Here is a 23,921-nt window from a genome sequence, read left to right as displayed (position 1 = left end):
AATATTTTCTATCAATGTACCGTTTTTACTTCGTAACCTCTAGCGCGTGATACCTGTGGGTCCTAGGCGCTATCAACAAATTCAATTAACAAATAAATAAAATAAATAAACGTGAACCCGACTGAGGGATGTCCACAATGAGTTGTTGTTCTGAGCCAGACTGAGGGAGGCTGACATTGTGAAAGGGATCAGAGCCCGACTGAGGGGGATCCTCAGGTGAAGAGTAATCACCCGCGTGAAGAGAAACAGAAGGAACTTTTGTTTGTTGTTTGTGATGCATCAGGCCCTCTGAAGCAAGAGAAATTGCATAAAGAGACTTGGCCACAGAAGGCACTGATAGGAGAAAAAGGAACTGTAAACTCAGGCCGGAGAAGCCCCAGAAGTGTGCTGTGCTCGAGAGTCCCACCTTGTCCTGCGCTTCAAACGTGGGGAAGTGAGACCCCGGCTATAACATCCTAACTTATCCTTTTGAGAACACTTCTTTCTTTCTTTGTGAACATTATCCCACACTAGTTTGTATTTAGAGGTAAGGACTGGCAATAGGTTTTTCTTAGTATAGGCCCTTTTGATTTGACTAGATTCCACTAGGACTGTATTATTATTTGATGGTCGTAGCTTGCTCCCATCTTAGATTTAGGTTTAGATTAGGCGTTTATCTCACCCATTTTAACAGTTTAATGAACACGCTTGAACAGTGATCACTTGTATGTCTTGCTTTGATGCCATGCCTTCCTTACAGCACCCACAGATGATGGTGGGGCTTCCTACCAGCTACTGAAGAACGCCATTGGTAATAACGCTGATCTTTGGAATTGGAATTCTAATTATGGCCACCCAAGTAAGTTGAAGTCCTACCAAGAAGTCTCTGTGGTGGTTCATAAAAATAAGATTGCACAACCTTATTTGTTACAGTGCCCAAATCCTGATGTTCGGAAATTAACTTTAATGTTTGGTACAAACCATCTAGCCGTTTTATCTGTGATTGGCCCTAAATTGGAGCGCTCCTCTGATAAAAGATGATGTTGCATATGCAGTCTGCAACATGTAATCGAAACGACTAGATATGTAATGACTGAGTGTCATGTACTGGGAAGCGTATACATGTGCAACATTTGTTAGCGACTATGAAACAATTAACAGGGTAATTCATAGATTTCAGCACAGAGGCAGCGCACGCGAGCAGCGCAGAGAGGGAGCGTGCGCCACCGTGTGCGCTAAACAGCATTCTGGCGCACCGCGTATTCATGGAATATCAAAGCCATTTTGAGCGCTGGCGCAGAGAACATCCCGCAGCGCCAGTTACACCCCCAAGAAAGCCCCTTGCGCAAGGATAAGGCATTGAAATCCCCAATGCAGCGCAAAGAACCGCGCTAACCCTGCACCAGTTCACAGGGCTGATGCAGTGTATTTTGTGGGTGTGTGGGAAGTTCAACATGCGATAGGCCTTGGGTGAGTGGGGTATGTGTATCCTGGGGGTGCGCGGGAAGTTTTACACGCGATAGCCCATGTGCGAGCGGGGTATGTGTATATTGGGGGTGCGCTAGAAGTTTTACAGGCGATAGGCCTTGTGCGAGCGGGGTACATGTATTTTGGGGTGCACGGGAAGTAACACGTGCGATAGGTCTTGGGCGAGCGGGGTACGTGTATTCTGAGGGGTGCGCGGGGAGTTTCACACGCAATTACGCTGGACGAGCGGGGTACGTGTATTCCTGGGCTACGTGGGGAGTACCACGCGCGAATTGGCAGTGTGGGTCCTCCCAGGTGTGCCCTCTCCCCCCTCCCCAGGTTCTGCAGGCAGCCCACAACACAGGGGACTACCCTGCACCCCTGGCCATGCCCTGCAGGCAGGCCACGCCACAGGGGACTACCCTGCACCCCTGGCCATGCCCCGCAGGCAGAGGCAGGCCACGCCACAGGGGACTACCCTGCACCTCTGGCCATGCCCCCCCAGCCAGCCCACATGTCACCATGCACTAGTGAGCACCAACACATATCCCCCCCCCACCCACACACCTACCTACCCAGCAGTGACAGGCACCTGCCAGCAGGCCCCGAGTCATGTCTCCCTGCACCCCCACCCACCCAGCAATGACAGGCATCTGCCAGCAGGCCCCGGCTCAAGTCCCCGCACCCACTCAGCAGTGACAGGCACCTGCCAGCAGGCCCTGACTCCCCCCCACTCCCCAAACACGTCATCACGATCCATCATCATGGGCCTTATGGCCACCCAAATCCCACCCCACGCCACCCCAATCCAAACACACAACCAAGTATTACATCCACCCCACATTGAAATGCCCATCACATGATACATCCCAAATGGCAAGTATGCACATCAACACATGTCCGTCACACACACACACAATGGGTGCAAGTGAATGAGAAAACACACATCGTGACATGCATGAAACCAAAGAGAGAATACCACACATTGAAGTATGAAATAAAAATGTATTGAACACAAAAGCAAGGGAATGAAATGAAACACACAATAATGGAAATAATAAAGAAAAAGCTGCATGTCCAAAATATTTTTCAAAAAATGTGTGAAAGCAGAATCCAAATCAATCCAAAAACACATGGGTCCAAAGTGTCTGTCCGTCAAAACAAATCCAAAGTGAAAAAATAAGACTAATCCATTGATCCATGAAAAAAAAGAAAAAAAAATAAGTGAAATCCAGTGTTGAATTATATAAAAAGTACAAATCCAGAGTCCATGAGCCCAACCATTGAAAGGAAACCTACAAAAAACCCTACCTAATGAAAAACTATATACAAAAAGGTGGGGCATTGTCCAAGCGCCCCAAAATAAATAAAACCAGAAAGGAAACCTAACACTAATTAACTATATACAATGGCGGCGGGCAAGTCCTACGGCTCACTTGTTGATTTCCCGGGCCAGGGCATCATCAAACTCCCGTTCCAAGTCCTGGAAGCGGGCCTGCCCCATGGCCTGAGGTTTCGCAGGGATGAAGCCATGTTCACCTCCAACTCCCTGCGAAATTGCCTCGAGGCGCTCGGGCCGCCTCAGCGCCCTGCGCATGGACTTCTCCGCCCTGAACATAGTGAGCCGTGCCTCTTCCGCCCGCCGCCGCTCCGCATCTATTTGCTGGCCCAAACGATGCCACACGGAAGACACTCCCAATCCAGGGTCCTCCTGCCCTCCGGCCGATGCCTGCCCCTCTGATGTTGATGCCCCGACCCATCATCGCTCCCACCTTGAGGCTGCTGCTGCCGTGCCTGTGCCCTGTCTCTTGATGCCTGCACGTCTTCCTCCTGCTGAGGTGCAGTTGTTGGTGTGACCACCCCTGCTGGACCTCCGACTCCCGACTGTGGCAGGGATGTGTCCTCCACCAGCCTGGCCGCTGGGTCAGAGGCAGCTCCACAGGGTACCCAGGTGATACATGGGCCGGAAGATGGCACGGAGGACGACTGGCGCATAGGGAGTTCAAGTGAGGAGGGGGGTCGGTAGAAGGTCAAGCACATGGAGGAATCCAGCACTGGTGGCCCGTCCTAGTAGGTCGACGCGGTCAAAGAGGCATCCGAGATGACGTGCAGAGTCTTCACGAAAACACTGCAGGTCATCTTGCATGCCCCGTTGACGCAACGCCATCCCATCCAGGACAGGCTCAACACAGTCCCGGATTGCCACGTTCGCAGGTAGAGGAAGGCCAGTTGTTGTGCGCTCATCCCTCCCTGAGAACGGGTCTGGACGTAGGCATCCCTGCTGGTGCGGGATGATGCAGTCACAGGATCGGGGACAGGATTACACACAGGCACCTCCACGGCGGCCTGTGCTGCCTCCTGTCCCTGCCCCTGGACTGCACCACTAGCACCAGTGGAATCCCCCCTCCAGACCCAGTGTGTGTCCCTTCCACGGCCTCTTCCTCAGCCAAACCCCCCACCAACCTGGATGACTCCGTGCCATCTTCCTCCATCGGACCCTGTGGGGTCTCAGATACTCCTTCTGCTGCCGAGGAGTCCACCTCCGACCTCCGCCTCTTGGACCTACCCTCGGCAGCTGCGGCCACGGACACGGCACCAGACTCCTCACTCCCCGACGAGATGACAACATGGGATGGGAGCCGGGCCTTGCATCTCCGGCTGGCGGTGCGATCCCTGCCGCTTTGCTCCACAGCACCGTCTCCGCCCTCTTCATCAGTTGACGGTGCAGACAGGGAGAGATAGAACACAGGCATAAAGGCACTGTACAATGGTCTGATACACACATGACAGTTGTACATGAGTGGCAGTATCAAACTTCAGACATGGCATCACACTCCCCAACACACATGTCATTTCAACTCACACGCATGAGCAAATCAACAGGAATGTTGCACCAGGCAGCACCATCCATACACAACCAACAGCATGAGCAGCCGAAGGTGAGCCTGACGTCACATGCAACACGGGGAGTGCAGAACACATGCACACACACCACCACACATACATGCATCTGTACATCTACACCATCTGTCGCAGTGATAACATCGCCATCCATGTCACATCTGGCAATCAGCCTCCTACATGTCAGTGTCACATGCATCCATGGTGTATCACAGTTGCACACTTGTCAAATACACACATAAGCACATGTACATAGTGCAGATACATGCAGGTGGAACCAGCATCCATGTGTGATACCACAACCATGCCACAGTACATACACAGAAATTAAAAAATGTGTGCACCCACACCTGCATTTGGCCAGCATGCTTACCAACACATACACCATCGATGTGTCTCACACATGAGGGCTCAAATGCGGCAGGCTCATGTCCCTGTACATACACATCCATACATGGCCCTACAAAGACATATGTGCAACCTGCACACTCCTGCGACACCTCAACATGCACAGCGTCCAAAGAGTACGCATGTACACACTTACCGCTCAACTCCAGATGGGTCTGCCTCTCAAGGACCTGGAGGTGGAGCGCTGGGCGTATATGTTACAGGACCCTCATCTGGTTGTTGGTTAGGCGGACTCGGCACCCCTCAGCATCCGCTGCCTTCAAGAGGCGCCAGGTCTTGTTGAGGGTCCTGGACATGAATCCTCCCAGCGCTTCCGGACGTGTTGAATGTCACGGTCTGCCACCCCCTCCACATTGATGGCAGCCACAATGTCCAGCGGAACACAAGAAGGATTTCCAACAAACTACCATTACATATCCTCACCAGGGGTTAACATAACTAGCTCTCACAACAAATCCATGTAATCACAAACCATCAATCTTTTAACAAATATAAAGAGATGGAAGGCTCAATTTTAGCAAAAATAATTCATCAATTTATTATGTTTTCTAATAAAACAGACCATTGGGTCACATTTGTACAATTCATTATACATACATAAAAAACACAAGAAACAAAACACATATATAAAAACCTAATCTACAATTTAAATCTTGTGATGTGTTCACCTAATATTTGGTCGTCAGACAATAGTGGTGTTAGTAGCACAGTGGGTGACTTTACAATAGCCTAAATTTATATTGCTACAGCGTCCACACTCCTTTTGTGTCGACGTGCACAAATACGTTTCCAGCCTTGATATTTTCACACCGACTTCTCCTAAGGTTTTTGTCAATTAGTCGTGTATGTAAGGCTTTCCTCAGGACACAATATTAACAGGTACAGCTTGTTACACAGTCAAGTATACAATGTCTCGAGATATCTAAAAAAAGAAGAAAACAACACAAAAAATTACTAAACGAGCCTAATATTATTCTTCACATGTATTTATAGCAGAGAACCTATGTTTCACCCTCTCCATCTACTTTGGTGGGTACGTTTGTATTTCAGAGACACATGCACAGGTACATATCGTGGCATTGGCAACTTAGTATGTGCCAGCCCTACAATTTGGCTTGTCATATCACAGTATCTTTTTTTTGGGCACATATTATTCGGCCTAACGTTTCTTAATATAAATAGTGAAGAAAACGTTTCTTATTGCCCTTCTAATGATGTGGGACGGATATCCTCTTTCTTTCAAGTTCCTTTTTAGGACCTGGTTATGGAGGAACTTGAAAGAACTTGAAAGAAAGAGGATATCCGTCCCACATCATTAGAAGGGCCTATAAAAAGGCCGCCAATATAACAAGGACAGATTGCCTATCGAAACACACCACGACTAACTTAGACAAAATCACCTGTGTGTCTTCTTTTACACCAATTAGCAATGATTTAAGGAAAACCGTCTTAGCTAATTGGAAAATGATCAACACAGAGGATTTTAATATTCCACCTCCCCGTTTTGCATTTAAACGCCTCACCAACATCAGAGATAAACTGGTCCACACCTACCCAGTGCCGAAATCCAGTCCAAACGCCCAATCCACACTGTGGCAACTACCCCCCGTAATAGGACATTTCAAATGTGGGAAATGTAATATGTGTCAATTTACAAAGAACACTAAAACCATAGCTCTGAAAAGCAGAAACTGGAAATTGGATTTCTTTAGCAACTGTGCCACCAAATGGGTGGTATATTGCATTATATGCCCATGTGGCCTCATATACATCGGTAAGACCAAACGTCCGGTGCGCACAAGAATTGGGGAACACCGTGGGTGTATTAAAAACAACACGGCGGATAAACCACTGGTGGAACATTACAAAATGATGAAACACACACATAATGATATATTCTGGTGCGTGTTGCAAATAATGGATTATCACCCACGGGGAGGTGATCGTGACAGGAAACTACGTAAATTAGAACAAAAATGGATATATAATTTGGACTCGGTTAAACATGGTCTAAATTTGTATATTGAATGGGGATTATTTTTGCAAAAATAATTTAGTTGATCTTCCGAGTGCGCGCACACATACCGAGACCATTTTTGTAATAAACAGTTTTTTCTCAATGCGTAGATTATGCCACTTAGCCATATTGCAGCATACACTGCCCTTTCAAATATGTCTGTCCAACATACAGATATGTCTAGCTGCCCTTCCGCGGTGCAGGTCATGTGACTTGTTGTGAGACGTTAATACCGCGATGACGTCAGAGGAAATAACTTGTTTTGCTCCAGTCGCTGGCGGCAATCGCCAAGGCCAGTTGACACGAGTCAATTATGACTATAAGGTAATCTTTATACTAGCCAAAATATAAAACAAGCCTTTGATGCACAAATAGACTCGGTGGAGTAACCGCACTCGTGCACGTGTGATCTTTTTCCTTTGTAGTAAACGTGCAAAGCTAAGCAGTGACAAACGTCTGTCTTTCTGCATGTGGATGAAAAACATCTTTGTGGTATCACAAAGCCCGGCACAGTGATTTCTTGCTGGTACGTCCCCTGTCTCTAGCGTTTGTAATCACACCTAAATTTTAGCGACTAATAGTATTACATCCATTGTTGTGTCAGAACAAACACACCGTCATTGATTGGTCTGTGTGTCTCGTTTCTGTAATTCAGACAGGATTGAGTTGTAACGTCACTGTGTGAAGTGGGAATAAGTGTCCATCCAAAATATGAAGGCCACAACAACATAGAGGTCTTGTTTTTCCTGACTGTTTGCCGGTACGTGATGCTCTGACTAGTACCTAGTATACATTTAGGATCAAATTAAGTTATCTATGTGGAATCAACACCACTAGTCTGTAAGATCTCCGTTTGATAGTCTCCGAATGGCACAACTATAGAATGGTGCCATTTGACAATAAGAAACGTTTTCTTCACTATTTATATTAAGAAACGTTAGGCCGAATAATATGTGCCCAAAAAAAGATACTGTGATATGACAAGCCAAATTGTAGGGCTGGCACATACTAAGTTGCCAATGCCACGATATGTACCTGTGCATGTGTCTCTGAAATACAAACGTACCCACCAAAGTAGATGGAGAGGGTGAAACATAGGTTCTCTGCTATAAATACATGTGAAGAATAATATTAGGCTCGTTTAGTAATTTTTTGTGTTGTTTTCTTCTTTTTTTAGATATCTCGAGACATTGTATACTTGACTGTGTAACAAGCTGTACCTGTTAATATTGTGTCCTGATGAAAGCCTTACATACACGACTAATTAACAAAAACCTTAGGAGAAGTCGGTGTGAAAATATCAAGGCTGGAAACGTATTTGTGCACGTCGACACAAAAGGAGTGGGGACGCTGTAGCAATATAAATTTAGGCTATTGTAAAGTCACCCACTGTGCTACTAACACCACTATTGTCTGACGACCAAATATTAGGTGAACACATCACAAGATTTAAATTGTAGATTAGGTTTTTATATATGTGTTTTGTTTCTTGTGTTTTTTATGTATGTATAATGAATTGTACAAATGTGACCCAATGGTCTGTTTTATTAGAAAACATAATAAATTGATGAATTATTTTTGCTAAAATTGAGCCTTCCATCTCTTTATATTTGTTAAAAGATTGATGGTTTGTGATTACATGGATTTGTTGTGAGAGCTAGTTATGTTAACCCCTGGTGAGGATATGTAATGGTAGTTTGTTGGAAATCCTTCTTGTGTTCCGCTGTACATTTGGTCCTCATCCAACAGACCCCAGAAAAAAGAGGACTCATGCTATAAAAGCGTGCTCACTATTTGTGTATAAGCCACAATGTCCATCCAGATCCTCTTCGTCCTTCATTATCGGCACACAAACTTCCAAAGAGGGCATCATACTGCCCCAGGACTTGCTCCACCAGGATACCAACTTCATTGGCACTGAAGCTGGTAGCCCTTTGCCTCTCTGGCTGGTGGGTGCCAGATGGTGTTGTGTCCGACATGGCAACCCCAGAGGCAGGTGTGGGTGGGCAACTGGGTACTGGGGCTGGGCTGTGGAGTGATTGAATACCAGTGGGGAGTCTTCTGTTCCAGCAGGGGTGATCACAGCAACTGCACCCCTGCAGATGGCTGACATGCAGGCACCAAACAGCAGGGCACGTGGGCAGCAGGCAGGCAGCAGCAGATGGCAGCGTGCTTAGGGCTCTGGGGGGCAGGAAAATGGCCTTCTGGGCAGGAGCGTGGTCTTCCGTGTGTTGTTGCGTGGCCAGCTAGATACGGAGTGATTTGGCATGTGAAAAAACTGCACTTCTGTGTGTAATTAGAGGAAAGGCCCTTAGAGCGTAAGCGCATCTGTGACGTGACGCGCAAGGGCTTTTCCCTCAACACGGGTGCATGTTGATTGTACACATGCAAAAACTGCACGTCCGGGTGTCACTGCGTGTAATTGGAGGAAAGGCCCTTCTCGTGTACGGGCGTAAGTGACGTTGCACATGTCTGCTGGGTTAAAAGGTACGCGTAGGACATCCTTTTCTTGTACGTGCTTTTTGTGGAGAGCGAGCGGGTGATTCTTGTACTTCTTGTCGGTTCACCCGCGATTACTTCACAACGGTTCCAGTTCGTACTTCCTGTATACTCAGACAGCGTTCAATTCTTCTTTTGGCGGGGGTGTTGCCAACATGCAAACATGTGTCTTATTCACATTCTTTTTCCAGGCAGACGGTGAGTCGCGCACGTACTTTTCAACTGTGGTTGCCCCCGTGTGTCGCGTACCCATTCAGAGGTCATTGTTGGCTGCGTGTACCATGCATACGCTTATTTTTGTGCTTCTGGGTGCCACAGCGTAGTGCGGGTTCTTTATTCCACGCATGTGGTCTACCAGGGGTCGCGTGCACATTAAGTTTTGTTTTCGGGTGCCTGTGCGTTGCGTGACCCGTCATCTTCCCCCAGGGTTCACAGACAGCCTTGCTAGAGCAATAGGGTACGTATTCCATCTAGTACCCTACCCCTTTCACCCCAATTGCCCAGGACAATTGTTTACTGCAACTCCCATTCGCACAACAACATCAGTGCCATGGTTGGGAGGCGACCAAGCAGTAAGGGAGGCAAAGGTGGCCGACCTCAAAGAGGTGGGTGCGCTATGGAACGTGGCCAGGATGTGCACGGTGGCCCAAGAGGCCAGTGCGTGGAGGACCAATCAGGGACACCTATGGCCCCCCCAATGGGTCGGGGAGATGTAGCTGACGCCATCCCAGCTCAGGCCTTGTTAACCCGGCCCATATTGTCAACCGAACCAGCACAGGATGACTCCCAGGCTGACTTCCGTGTCACCAAGTCGAAGCCATGTGTGGCGGTGAAAGTTGCTGTCACTAGGCCACGTGGATCTGGGGCAGCAATGTCATCTGCTGCCCCAAGTAGCAAGGGTGAGGAGGCTGCAGGGGCAGCTGCAGCTCAATCCACCCCAGCTCTGAGTCTCCCAGACGAGACAGTGTTGGTCCAAGTCCATCACACCGAGGTTGGTCCTGCCAACATCACCCATCAGCCAATGCCTGCAGTGAGACCTTTGGTCATCGTGCCTTTGGCTACTTCCAGTGCCCAGTCCACCTGCGCTTCTGCCCCTACCAACCAGAGCGGCGTAAGCCACTCAGGGTCTGCACCACCTTCCAAGAGGAAGAAGGGTGCTCTTGCGGTACAGGCTGGGACCCCAGACACGGCTACCCACTCTGGCACGTAAAGGAAGCCTAGTTTCAATGATGCAGAACTAGATGCACTTGTGGGCTACGTGTCGGCCCATGGCCGCAAAATGGTGGTGACTGCAGGGTGCAAGACTACGACTGCTCAACATAGGGCCCACTGGCAGACCATCGCGGACCACATTAGTTCCCTTGGATTTGTGAAGCGCACAGCTGATGATTACTCTAGGCGGTGGAATGACCTGAAACGCAGAGCAAAGAACAAGCTGGCTTCCAATCATGCCTCTACTCTGGTGACTGGCGGTGGGTCTCCACCAGAGGAGGAACAACTCACTGAACATGAGTCTATCGCTGGAGCATTCATCACAGAGGATCAGATCCAAGACGCGGGAGACCTACCAGATCTTGAAGCAATGTCCGGTGAGTGACCATGCATGTGTGTGCAATCCATGTGTATGTTGCTTGGGTGATGTGTTCTGATTGAGTGCCAGATGAGGCCGTGTAGTCATGACTGCTATGGGTCACCCATGTGGTCCCTCCAAACCATTCCCCAGCCTTGGGTTTCCATTTCACAGTATCACTTCTGACCGCAGTTGACAATTTGCACATGATTACTGCACTTGCCCTTCAACTGTCCTCTTGCCACTACATTGTTTTTACTGTTTTCCTGTTCATTCTGCCTGATTGATGAAATCATTAGCATTTTTACCACACATTATTGTGGCCTACTGCCTCAAATGTGACATACTTCAGTCATAGATTACACCCCACAATGGCCCACATTTCCTAAATTATTATGGGAATGATTTGAACAATCAGGCCGATTGAGTAATGTGCATCTACACATGGCCGGCACACAATCGTTTTGGGGCCCTGTTTGAATGTTGAACATGACAGTTGTATTCTGTCATGTCGAAGTGACCAACCATTGATGTATCGATGTGCCTGCCATCACTGCATCAGTGAACACTGGCTTTGTTGCAGCGTGTGGCACATGCGTGTTTTGTCACACTTTTTTCCATGTTTAATTTCATGATGTCCATCTCACATAGATGGGTGACAGTACTGATTTGCTACCATCTGGGTGTCCTTGCCAAATCTGCCATGGCTATGCTACGTGCCATCTGTGTGCTGGCATGCGTCATGTATGTGGATTGTCCATGCCACTCACAGGCTAATGTGTGATGCCAGTGCTATCCAGCATGCAGCACATGTGTTGGTTTTCCATCTTGGAGTCATCAGTGTCTGCTTTTTGCCTCCCCTTCCAACACATTGACAGTGCATGCATGCCAGAGTTATTGTCATGTGTGACATGTGTCATTGCTTTGTGTGGCTCCCGTAGGCATCCACTGTGTATTCCAGCTGGGCACATGCAGGCTTGTCCTGTCTTTGGGTTAGACACTTGGGTTCCTGACACACACCCCCCTCCTGCCTCCCCTTTCCATGGGCTTGCAAAGAGTGTGACCAAGTGACAGTAACTTACACAGTGACATTGGGCTCCCATAAATTGTGTGGATAGTGTGTAGTCAAAACTGTGTATACATCCCTAGTGGGCATTGTTGTTGAAATCTCCACTGCATGGTGGATTTATGTATGGTTCTACATCCATGACTTTTTCCTTATGTACATGTACCTTCTTCATGTATTACAAGCCCGTCTACTTTGCAGATGCAGTTCATGTTGTATGCAGTACACTGAAACCTTTGCCTACCAGCAACACTCTTCAGTTGGAAGGGGTCGATGTGCTGCCTTAGTCAGGTTGTGACACTTCCACTACTTTAATGTTTTATTCTCATATATTGCCACTGTTTGATCATGTACTGATGTTTTGTCTTGCTGGTAAGTATTTGTTCATGTGTGTTGTTTTTTATTCATTATTGAGAGCAAATTGTCTGTGGCCTGTTTCCATTTGGAACAGTGCACTTTGTGACATTTGTGTCATGTGTTGTGCATTCATTTGGTTGCTTTCACATTGCATGCCATGCCATGGTGTTTTGGGTAGCTGAGATGGGGAGGGGTTGGGTCACATGCCACTATTTTGATGTGGTATTTTGCAAGGGGGTAGTCCTTCATGCTGCATGAATGTGTGCCTTTTTCTGACACGGCATTGGGTGTCTTTGAGTAGCTAGGGATGCACACAATGTAGCACTTCCAGGTGAACAATCTCAGGCTGGTATGGTTGTGACAGTTGACTGTCCCTTTTGTCATCATCACTGATTATGAGCTGGTATGTGCCAGGCCAGTGTGCACTCCGCTGGGGTGGGATTTTAGGTGAAGTAATTTGCCACAAGCTGGGTACGGGCTGCCTCACCACGTGCCCTTTCACCTCCCATGCGCAGCAGCCGCGCAAGTGCTTGGGGATGTGGGGGCACCACCATGTCCACCGGCACGCCCCGCCGGGTTGCAACGTTGTGCAGGACACATGCTGCCACTATAATCCTGCACACTACTGGGGGTGCATATAGCAGCTGCCCACCAGAGCGGTCAAGGGAGCGAAAGCGTGACTTGAGCACTCCGAATGTGCGCTCCACTATGCCCCGGGTTGCAATATGGGCTGTGTTGTATCTTACCTCGGGTGGTGTGGTAGGGTTCCGAATTGGCGTCAGTGATAATGGTTGTCATTAGTGGGGTTTTCACATTTCTCAGTCTCTGACATGCATGCATACGCAGAGGCATTTATACTCACCAATTAGCCATGTGTCGCCATGCCGCCCAGCTTCCAGGTCCCGGTTTAGGGGTGACATTCTGAATATGAAACTATCATGGCTGGACCCTGGACAGTTGGCATATACTGAGGTGATGATTCCCTTGGCATCACATACAACCTGCACGTTGATGGAATGCCAGTGCTTGCGGTTTCGATAGATATGCTCAGTGGCCCTGGGAGGACGTAGAGCCACATGGGTGCAAACAATGGCATCTAGCACTTTGGGGAAGTGTGCCACCCCATAAAAGTCCTGGACAACAGCCTGCCTTTCTGCAGGTGTTCTGGGCATGTATATGTGCCTGCGGACTGAGGGGCGAACAGTCATGATGGCCAACACCTGGTATAGGCAGCGTGACTGTGTGGCCTGTGACACACACCCCACTATGGCACTTGTCCGCTGAAATGAACCAGTAGCCAAGAAGTGCAGTACATTGAGCACCTTTTCCAAGGGGCTCAGTGCTTGGGAGCAGAGGGTGGGTGATGTGAGGTCATCCTCCCACTCCCTGACCAGTTCTAGGATTGTGTGGTGGAAACCTGTACCTCCCATACACCTGGTCATCAGGCATCCCAAAAAGGCTGGTCCCGGGTAAAAAAATGTGGGGCCTGGATATCCTCCTCCTCCTGCGGTGTCCCACGACCACTGCTGCAAGGAATGGTATATTCATCGTAGCGTGTGAGCTTGTTTGCTGTTTGCATGCACTTTTATGCTGCGCGGGTCCACTTACGCCTGCTTCCTGCTGGCGTAGTGTTTCCGGATTAGCGCGTCTTTTTTGGCGCACGGCTTTCCCCTGTTCGATTCCATGAATTTGTGGTGTTGCGAGCATTTACCTCCTGTACTTCCCCATAACGCCCACATTTTCACGCGTTGTTCCCCATTCCGTGTGTTACGCCCCGTGTTACGCCCACTTTTCTTGTGTGCGCTACACGATGTGTGCTTTCCCTTTGTGCGTAGCGCACGCTTTTTAGTGATGTGTGCGTGCGCCACCCACGGATTTGGCGCCCATCCCAAGTTTTACTAGCGCAGCGCATTCCATGAATCGATGAACGGCTGCGTGCGCGGCTTTGGCACGCGTGCATTGTGATTTTCACGCTTGCGCTCGCCTTTTCGGCGCACATTTATTCCATGAATTACCCTGTAAATGTTTGGAATTTTTGCCTCAATTCTGGCTGTTCTCTGCACTCTGCACATTGCACTTTCTCGAATTTGGGTGCATGCATCAAATCTGTTGAAAGCTTGAAGGGAGGACTTTATTGTTACTCTGCCCAATTGTTATGCGTTATGATTGGTTTTTAGTTCGTTTTTATATATCTGACTTGCTATTTTGAAGTGATGTTGAAAAATGTAACTTTGTATGTATTTGGCTGTATGTAGGCTGTATGTATAGGCGGTTGCTTTTCTATTTGTGAAAAGTGCTTTGAACTAGACAATAAATATAAAAGAAAAAAAAAGCACTGTAGAGAATATTGCTGAGACAATATTTCAGGATCTAATCGCCTTCAATTTAGAGGATGGGCAGGAAAACGGATGCTATCTTAAATGTTTTCGGATGGAATTTGTACATCGCTATCGCTGTTCTCAAAGATGATTGATGTTGATACTGCTCTTATTTTTAGTGTTGGGTATTATGTGGAACCTATAAGCCAAAACTACTGGCCTAAGAAGGGAAGTTGGAGGGAAGATGGCATGCCAGAGGGAACACAGCCTGCAGGTGTTGTCTGTATATGTACTAAGCTACTGCACTTCCATGTGCATGCTAAAGGCATTGGGCCTCATTATCACTCTGGCGGTAGCCGTGCCGGTGCCGCCAGAGTCATTTATTTTCCAGCCACTGGGAATGGGGAGCTATCTGGCATTACAGGCCCGGCGGTCCCTCCGGCCAAGCGCCGGAAAAAATAAAAATCCCCATTCCCATCGAGTCTCATTGGACTCAATGGGAATGGGGAGGACGGATGCACCGGCACTGTGTGCAACAGTGCTGGTGCAACCGTCAAATTCTGCGAGCGGGTGCCATTCCGCCTGCCAGGTCAGACCTGGCGGGCTGAACGGCACCAGAACTCATAGTTTGCCAGTCCGGAAACAACTGTACCGGCAAGCTTACCGGTACCGTTGTTTCCGGACCTGCAAACTCGTAATGAGGCACATTGTCTTTTTCAGTCCACTTCCAGCCCATACCTGCCCCACAAGGGTCTAATTTCGTAGCATACTATGTGCTGTCATGGGGTTGCCATTGTCATTTTTAAGTAGTCCATTGAAAGGTAATGGGTTCACTCCAGCTGTAAATGAGCCCCCTGGTGTAATAAAATGTCTTAAGTGAGGGTTCAAGCCACCTGATTTATATTCAGTTTTCCTAGAACTACTTTAAACTTCAACATAGGTCCCTTTGACGAATTTCCATCTGCTAGGGGGAATCTCCACCATTTTTTTTTGAAATGTTAGAAGCCTTAATAAATGGATCCTGCCATGAAAGTCAGATCTTTTAAACAATGCTCTGTTTTAAGTACTGGTGTTGGTGGGTTAGTACTGAGATGGGCCTGCAGGCTATTAGTTGAATAAGTGAACTTAACAACAATAATATATAAAAACAGCCCATGTATGCTTGCTGCTGGACATCAGTCATTGGCATGCCAGCAGCAATGGGCTAAACTTTTAGAAAATGATGCGGCCAATTTGTTCAATAAAAAGTGTAAATTCGTTTTTGGTTGGCAATCCTGCTACAAATGAGCCAGCAGCCTCCGAAGGATTTATTTCTTGCTGGCAAGTTGGGAACCAAAGTTACTCTAAATTTCGCATTGTCCTTTTTTGGAAGAAAAACGGGAATCCCTTTCAAGGTAAACACACAGGTTTTAATATAACTGTACATCTCCAAGGTCAAGTGGCAGTTTGGCTAAATATAATAAAGTTATATCTGGTTCGATATATTGGCTAACGGGGGAGATGGATAAAATTGCCAAAATCCACCTGGTACATTTTATTTTCAAACTGGTTTCTAGTGAATCATACAACTGCAAAGAGTTTTTGTGTATGACGGTCAGGGGCAACATTTCAAGTACAACAAACCTTTGGGCCAAGAGCTAGCAGCTCCCTTTGTTCTCTGCTGGGAAGGCTTAACACCTCCCCAAGAGGACAGGATATGCTTCAAAGGAAACTTTGCCAACACAGTGGAGAAATCGCACCGAGGATATAATGACTGGAGTCTCTTTGATGTAAGGCAGTTAGGGACAGTGGGACATGTATAGTAGCCCAGACAGAAGTTACAACCTGAGGAGCGGTTCCACCCTCTTGGAAATTCGAAGGCCAGACACACTTCCTGTACAACCCTCCCTTTTCCTTAGACACGGCACTTTGAGAGCATCTCATGTTTAGAATCAAGAAGGATTTTTCTGGAACGTTAATAGTGCATAGTCTGCCCGAAGTCCTCAGCCATTGGGGTGAGAATAGAGCTGTCAAAGCAGGGAGTCGGAACCTTCCATCAACCACTTCAATTATGATGCGACCTATTGTTGGAAAGGACCTACCAGCTGCTTGGCCACTAGTACCCAGGACCCTGCCTGCTATGGTGACAAACTCTGCAAGTGTACATGGCAACCTTCCTATCTGGGAAGGGCAGAATAGAGGACACACCTCTCCTCTAAGAAGCTGGACAGATCCTCATAGCATCCATGAAGAAAATAAGCTGCCTGTGGTTCTCTGCCAATTCAAACCACTTTGAGCACTTACGAGCTACAAAGCCACAAACATAGCCTGTCTGTCTCAAGCTTCATTGCTGAATGCTGTTGCACCTGCTTGACCACCTCAGACCCGATTAAATGCATTGGAAAGGGCCCAGAAGCTCGACTCAACGCGGCGCGAGCCCCAGTAAGAAGATTTTAAGGTTTCTACAGTGGTACAGCACCCTCACCTTGTTCTATGGGCCCTTGTGACAATTCTTGTGCCCCCCGTAACTTTTTAAAAGATACATATACTCAAACTTGAACTTTGTTGCGAAGAAAGTTGCCTGCATACCCGATTCTTCACATTCTGACATGTTGAATTAAAAGTCTACATAGCCTATGCATTTCATTACAGGGGTGGGCTGTTAGCATTTGTACAATTCTTTCTGTCCTTCAAGTTGGATTAAGGTCTTGTATTTTTAGAGAACCTCGATTGGCCATTTTTATTTATTTTGGTACAGCAGTACTATTGTTTTGGATGCCTCCTTGATGGCTCACAGCTCTCTTGTAGAGTATAGCCTGCCTTCAGCCCATGCTACCTTAAAGAGTCAAAGTAGGTGAGCCATTCATGTTGTGACTTTATGATTGGGATCCGTGTTGGGTTAGTAGTAGGCTGGAGCTGACAAGGAGTTTAGAAACCACTGTATATCCGTATACTTCGTATTCAATCCATCACAGTCCTCAATAACATCTTTTCCTTGCACTAAATTTCTGTTCAAAATAAACATTGGCAGAGAGAAAGGTATGTGCTCATGTATAGGCATTTGCAAGACACTGCCACCATATGCCCAGTTACTCACACCATTTGCCAGCTCTGTGGTATAATTTATACATTTTTGATACAATGGTGCTCAGCACTGCGCTGTTTAAGAGCTGGTTTTGTACAATATAAAACAGTCGATGAATACAATAAGTGCAGAATGTTGCATAGTGCATGGGATTGAAATGCGTTACTTGCAGGTTCACCAAGACCATGCCATCATTTGTTGTCAGGCTATCTGCCTGCAGGCTGAAATCTCCTTTTAACACAGGGTTTTCTAGGACATAGTTTAAAGGATTTCCACCAAGAAAGCGGTGTCACATCCTAGGGTTGCCTGTTCAATGCTGTAACAAAGGAGGTGTTCAAGTCGATTATGCCCTGAGTGATCATGCTGTCCACTGTGGTCCACCTAATAATTTCTGGATGTTTACGTATACTCTAAGTTGCCCTGCTGAAATATTGCTCATAAGACCTAACAGAAGGCCTGTCTGGTCTTCAGTGAGGAAATTAATGCAGATACATGCAGCTATACGATTGCTTTGTTTCTGATGGCAGCACAAATAATGTTTCAAGTCTTTGCAACTGACATAAGTAGATTTATCTGCACATCCTTCCTACTTCTAGGACAAATGGTTTGTCTACTACATTACAAAGAGTACATTACTGTCAAGATCCAGATCCTCATTTATGTCCCCTGAATTCAATGTCCAGAGAAGTGGAAAGCCATTTCCTGAAGCAACCCTGTTAGATGATCAATATTTGTTAATGGGGAATCACTGTTGCTATACCATGTATTCTTAGGTTATCTCTAGACATTGCCCTGATGAAGGACCGGGCTGGTCCGAAATGCATTGTTCACTTAGGTCTGCATATCAGGATTATTTTGGAAATAATACAGAGGGACCATTAGAAGGGAGAAAGAGTGCTCAAAGAATTTGAATCTCTTATGGAAGCCCGAAGGGCAAGGGGTTTCCTCACTACCAGCCCACAAGGGCAATCTCATTTGGGAGGGATAAGATACGCCCCCTGGTATGACTCTGAATGCAGAGCAATGAAAAGTCAGCTAAATATGGTTGTAAAATGTGGGAGGGCATATGGAAGGACCCACCTAAGCTAAAAAGAAGATAAAATACTCTTGAGAGAAAATAAGATACATATATTCCATCTCTGGGATATTATGGAGAAGGCGGTCTTAAAGAAAGATGTTAAAAAAATGTTTTGAAATTACTGCCAAAAGGTTTCGATGACCTGGGTGGGGCTTTGGAAGGGATTATAACCACGGATAAATGGGTTAACCACTTCCAAAAAATCATCTTTAACCCAGGGGCGTACACTCCTGAATTGGGCAACTCCTTTAAGGGATTTGGTATAGTCTTTTCCAAGGAGAAAGTTTCAGTTTCCATTAAATCTTTGTACGCTGGAAAAGCAACAGGCCCTGGCGGTTTGCAATCTGATGTTTATAAATGGTGCCCGGACTGGTGGTCACTCCTACTTATTTATCCCTTCAATGCTATTAGTCTAGTGGGGATTACACCGACATCATGAAGTGGGAGCCATATCCCAATAAAAAAAAGGCTCCATTGAGGACCCTAATTGTTGCCGTCCGATCTCCCTGCTGGACTCGACTAATACGCTTTTTAGTACATTTTTAACGTATAGGCTTGAACAATGGGCTGATTCGAACAACATTTTGAATGCTTCTCAAGCTGGGTTCAGAAAGGGATTCTCAACACTCTACCACTGTTTTATCCCTCTCTCTGATGTTTATTTCAGAAATAATCCAATCAATCAACCAACCATACTTTAGTCAGCTTAAGCCATAAAGTTAAGCATCACCAATACAATATAATACATTCAGAAATAACTTGCAATTAAAATACATTAATACAAATTTAAAATAAAAAGCACCTTGGTGGGCGACTATGCAATTAAAATCGAATAAAAAAAACACTAGGAGCACCCTAGGGGAGAGAAGGCGCAGCCCATCAAAAGATGATTTACTGATACAATCCACTACTTTCATTATAAATACTACTGCTACTCAAATGAGGGGGTTCGTGGGAGCAAACTATTTATGTCTCAATCCATAATACAGCAGAAGTAAGCACGCAAAACGAACCCAACATCAACTGTTCTCGCCCGATTTCAATTTCGATCATGCAAGCTATGGCCGATGAATATACGTTGCCATAGTTAGCACGATAATCGGATTGTTAGAACTTTTATAAAGTGCCAGGGCATTTGTTATATTATGCACGCACGCCCGCCCGCTGCTCTCAGGAACGGCTTTATATATTGAGATCTCAAAGTGCTTAGGCCAGGATGCAAAAACATAAAATGGACTATAGTTTCCTCCATATAATGACACAACTGACAAATACCTGGGCCTCCCGCACCCCATGTTTTTATAAATTATGCAACACTCAAAATTCCCAGTCTGAAGCCCAAGTATAAAGCTTGTGCATATGGGGGGCTGACTTTGTCAAGGAAACTTTCATACCCAAAGTCACCTTTAAATAAATAAATAGTGAGGACCCAATTTTAACTTGCGACTCTCCCCTCCTCCATCTTCATCCTAGTATGACAATCTCTGGATTGGTCTATAGGACCGATTCGCTCAAAACGAAAAGAGTGTCTTACATATGCTTCACCCAGGGAAGGCTCATCCCCCCTGCAACCAGGCTCTGTACATGGAAGAGTGCTTCTCTATATTACACAAGTCTTTTGTTATTGCAGACACGTAACCAGTACAGTAAAGGATGAAATGCAACCGCATCCGCGATTGGAGGGTTGTCAGTCTCAATCTGTTGTAAGATGTTAGGGTTACTCTGAGATAACCTAAGAAGGTTTAAAAAAAAATGTCAACCTTCAAAATTGTTTTGGCACAAGGGAATCCCAAATCTCTGCCCCAAAGAGCATAGAGGTACATGCTTGTTTTTTGTACAATTCGAGGGTGGGTGCAATAGCACCCCTTTTGGGCCCATTAAAAAAAAAAAAACTCACAGCTCTGCTATAATTTTCCAGTGTAACACCGGCTTGGTCCAGTAACCGTTCTCATTAAATCTAATACCTAGAAAGTCATACGAGGAAACCTGCTCAAGCCTACTATCCGCCACCCTAACCTCTAGAATTAGCTGTTTAGCAAACTTAAGCTTGAAAACCATAGATTTGGTTTTTCCAACATTCAGTATTAATCTGAGGTCCTCACATTTCCTCAGAAACACAGCTAACGTGGTCCTCAGGTCCTGGGGAAAGGTTGACAAGAAGACAGCATTGTCCACAAAAAAAATGCTAGTTATTTGTGCTTGCCCATTTTAGGCGGGTTCAAACATCCAGTCATCAGGGCATACATCACGTCCTATAGAAAAATGCTGAACAAAAGTAGTGCAAGGACTCAGCCCTGCCTCACCCTGTTAGAAACACTAAATTGCTTGGTGGTCTCCCCACCTAACCCATATCAGACTACTGCCTCCTCGTTTGTTGAATAAAGGGATCGCACAATTGATACTGGAGAGGCATTTTCCTTTTGTTTAGTACCTGCGAAAGCAGGTCCTCTGGGACCACGTCAAATGCCATTTTAAGTTCCACAAATACAACAAAGTTTGACCTTCATCAAAAATGTACTTCAAAACTTTGGTCATTCGCGGGTTGAGTCTTCAAACATTCTGAATGCTTTTCAAGCTGGGTTCAGAAAGGGATTCTCAACACCTCTACCACTGTTTTATCTCTCTCTGATTTTAATTTTCGGAAAAATCCATTAAAAAAAAACACATATACAAATGCACAATTCAGATAAAGAACATTCCAAAGAATAAAAAAACTAGAAATAAAAAACTCATTATACACGATAGAAGAACCGGTATGAAGTGTCGGTGCATTCATTATCCATTTAAAACATTTGCTTCCCAGTGAAAATAATATAAACAATGGGTCTGCTTCCATGTTGTAACGACTCACTGAATCGTGAAACTTGCAGAAATGATCCAAAATACTGGGCGCCATCATCCTAGCATGGAAAAGAAAGGTTCATACTGCTAAGTTGAGAAATCCCAGTCTCTTCAGTCATGCTCTGTGAAGATACTTCACCACTGTACAACCCGTGGCTTCATTAACCATACTGTAACAGAGGTCCATTGCTTGGGCTAGGTTCCTGGTTCCATAATCACGGAACAATGGTTTTAGGTAAAGACTCTTGCGCCTCAAATATAGAGGACAAATGAGTGTAAAATTAAGAACATGTTTCACGACAATCTTAGAGTGAGCACACATGTCTTAGACTTAGACCATTGGTTCCCATTGGTTCAGGAGCTCACAAAGGGGAAGTGTTCTAAATCTAAACTTAACATAAAGCGATCTTAGGAATTTGGGTTTTAGTATGTCCGAGTACCACTCACAGCCCAACAACGGCTTTGTGCTCAGTTATATACACAGGTTAACTGAATAATAGTTCGTACAAAGCATGGCACTGTCTTCGTACAGCCGACATTCTTTCTTAATGACTATCCTAGACAGTCGGTAAACCGTGTCAGAATTCTCCCAGGCTCCACACAGCCCAATCATACTTATGCTTTCCCTAATGCTTGAACACCAAGGGATTCTAGAACCCCTCTTGCCCCCTCCAGCTCAAATAGATCTTTACAGCCTCCTAGAAATCTTCCCAGGTGTGGCGAGCTCCAGACTCTAGCCCATTACACTAGGGGTTTCACTTTAGCTAAAGAATCTATACTCTGTATTCCTACCTCAAGATGTAAGGAAATGGTTGGAGTACTACGAGGCAGGCCAAGGAGCCTCTTTATAAGGCCATTTTATATAATTGATAGGGCATTGCAGTTTAATTGGCCTCACACCACTGCACCATACGGTGCAGCCTGTTGGGCTTGCCATTTATAAGACTCTATGGTCACACTCATCGCCCCATATTTAAAGGGTTCCGAAAAGTGGCCCACAGCCCCACTATATCCACTCAGAGTCGGGCCAGCTTTGGCGAAATGTGTATTCCAGTTAGTCTTTTCTGTGACCCTCCAACCAAATATTACTATTTTATATTGAATGTTTTAGTAGAAAATATTGTAAAATCAGAGAGGGCAAATTGTATGTTTCTTTCTTGGACTTGGTCAAGGCGTTTGACTCCATAGATAAAAATAATCTATGGAGGAAATTGGTAACCTCTAAGGTCCCTCAAGGTCTTTTAAATTTAATACATGCCTGCTACTCTGATAATTTATGCAGCAGTTTGATGCACTTTACGAGGAGTTTTTACTCAATATTATTTTTAACTAAGAAGGATGTCAAACAAGGATGTGCACGAGACTGTCTTTTATTCTATTTTTTATCAGATTTTCGTACTGAATCCCATGTCAAATCCACTGCCAAGAGAGCAATAGGCTGGATGGCAGGATTATTGAGGCTTTATTATCAATTTGGTGCCTGCATTTTAGAGAAATGTTCAGAAGTTTACAGAGTTAAAAGATTTAAAGTGGGGTCAATGTTATTGTATGGGAGCAAGATTTAGGGGTGGCCAACAAATGGCAGTGGCTCAGACTAAAATGTTGAAAGAATTAACAGGCCTACCCCGGGTACGCCCAACAGTGCAATTACCTTGCAATTGGGGAAGCCAAATATAGCCACTTTGGCGAACCTAAGGCTAGGTATGTTCTTCTTGAAGATGCACACTGTAGTATTAAAAAGCCCAAATTTACAAAACATACGAGCTGAAATAGTTAAACCTGGACGCCAAAAGGAAATATACATGGTACACTGAGGGCTGTAATCTTCTAGCTAGGTGTAGTTGCCATGAAGTGAAGGAATTACAGTTACCTGAGTTTATAAGGCTTACAAACGAGCTAGCTCCGAAAGGTCTTTACCACAATAGGGAAAAGGTGGGTCCTTTACCTTCACTTAAGTTGTATAAAGCCACACGTCTGCTTTGGACAGTGCGTGGGGGAATATGCAAGAGTAAATCACACGATTCATGGAGGCTCATGGTGATGGTTAGGCACAACATGCTGCCTTAAAATGCCGTCGGACATTGGGAAGGGGGGGGGGGGTCATCCTCTCCAAAATGTAAATGTGAAATGGGAGTCGAGGAAGATCTGGAGCCTTTTCTGTTAATTTGCAAGAAATACAGTGTTTTAAGGAATAAGTGGCTGAAACATTACTTCACAATGGCTAAAACTAGAGCTTACCAAGAAGCACTGTCCCCAATAATGAAATAGCGATAAGAATTTAATTTATTTGAGAGGTAAGGGAAGCACTCCTCCTTCAGGACTTTCTAGCTAGAAGTCGGCCTCTATAATTTTATTT

At 45.9% G+C, this 23,921-nt stretch overlaps 1 protein-coding gene across 7 annotated transcripts in view; it reads right to left on the bottom strand.

Annotated features, from left to right (window-relative positions):
• The window catches only part of METTL22 (methyltransferase 22, Kin17 lysine), a 711,415-nt gene that overhangs the window by 33,323 nt on the left and 654,171 nt on the right, over positions 1-23,921 (bottom strand). Inside the window, exon 11 of one of the 7 annotated variants that reach the window (XM_069647040.1) lies at positions 5,264-5,677. The exons of the other annotated variants lie outside the window; for them this stretch is intronic. Within the exon in view, the coding sequence (XP_069503141.1) occupies positions 5,645-5,677 (33 nt within the window). The 3' untranslated portion in view covers positions 5,264-5,644. Of the gene's footprint in view, positions 1-5,263; positions 5,678-23,921 lie in introns of those variants that run through there. 7 annotated transcript variants of the gene reach the window in all.

The sequence above is a fragment of the Ambystoma mexicanum genome, chromosome 2q (genome assembly GCF_040938575.1).
Source record: "Ambystoma mexicanum isolate Mex_15411 chromosome 2q, UKY_AmexF1_1, whole genome shotgun sequence".
NCBI lineage: Eukaryota > Metazoa > Chordata > Amphibia > Caudata > Ambystomatidae > Ambystoma > Ambystoma mexicanum.
The sequence above is the reverse complement of the archived record's forward strand: the minus strand, read 5'-3'. Positions and strand labels throughout refer to the sequence as shown.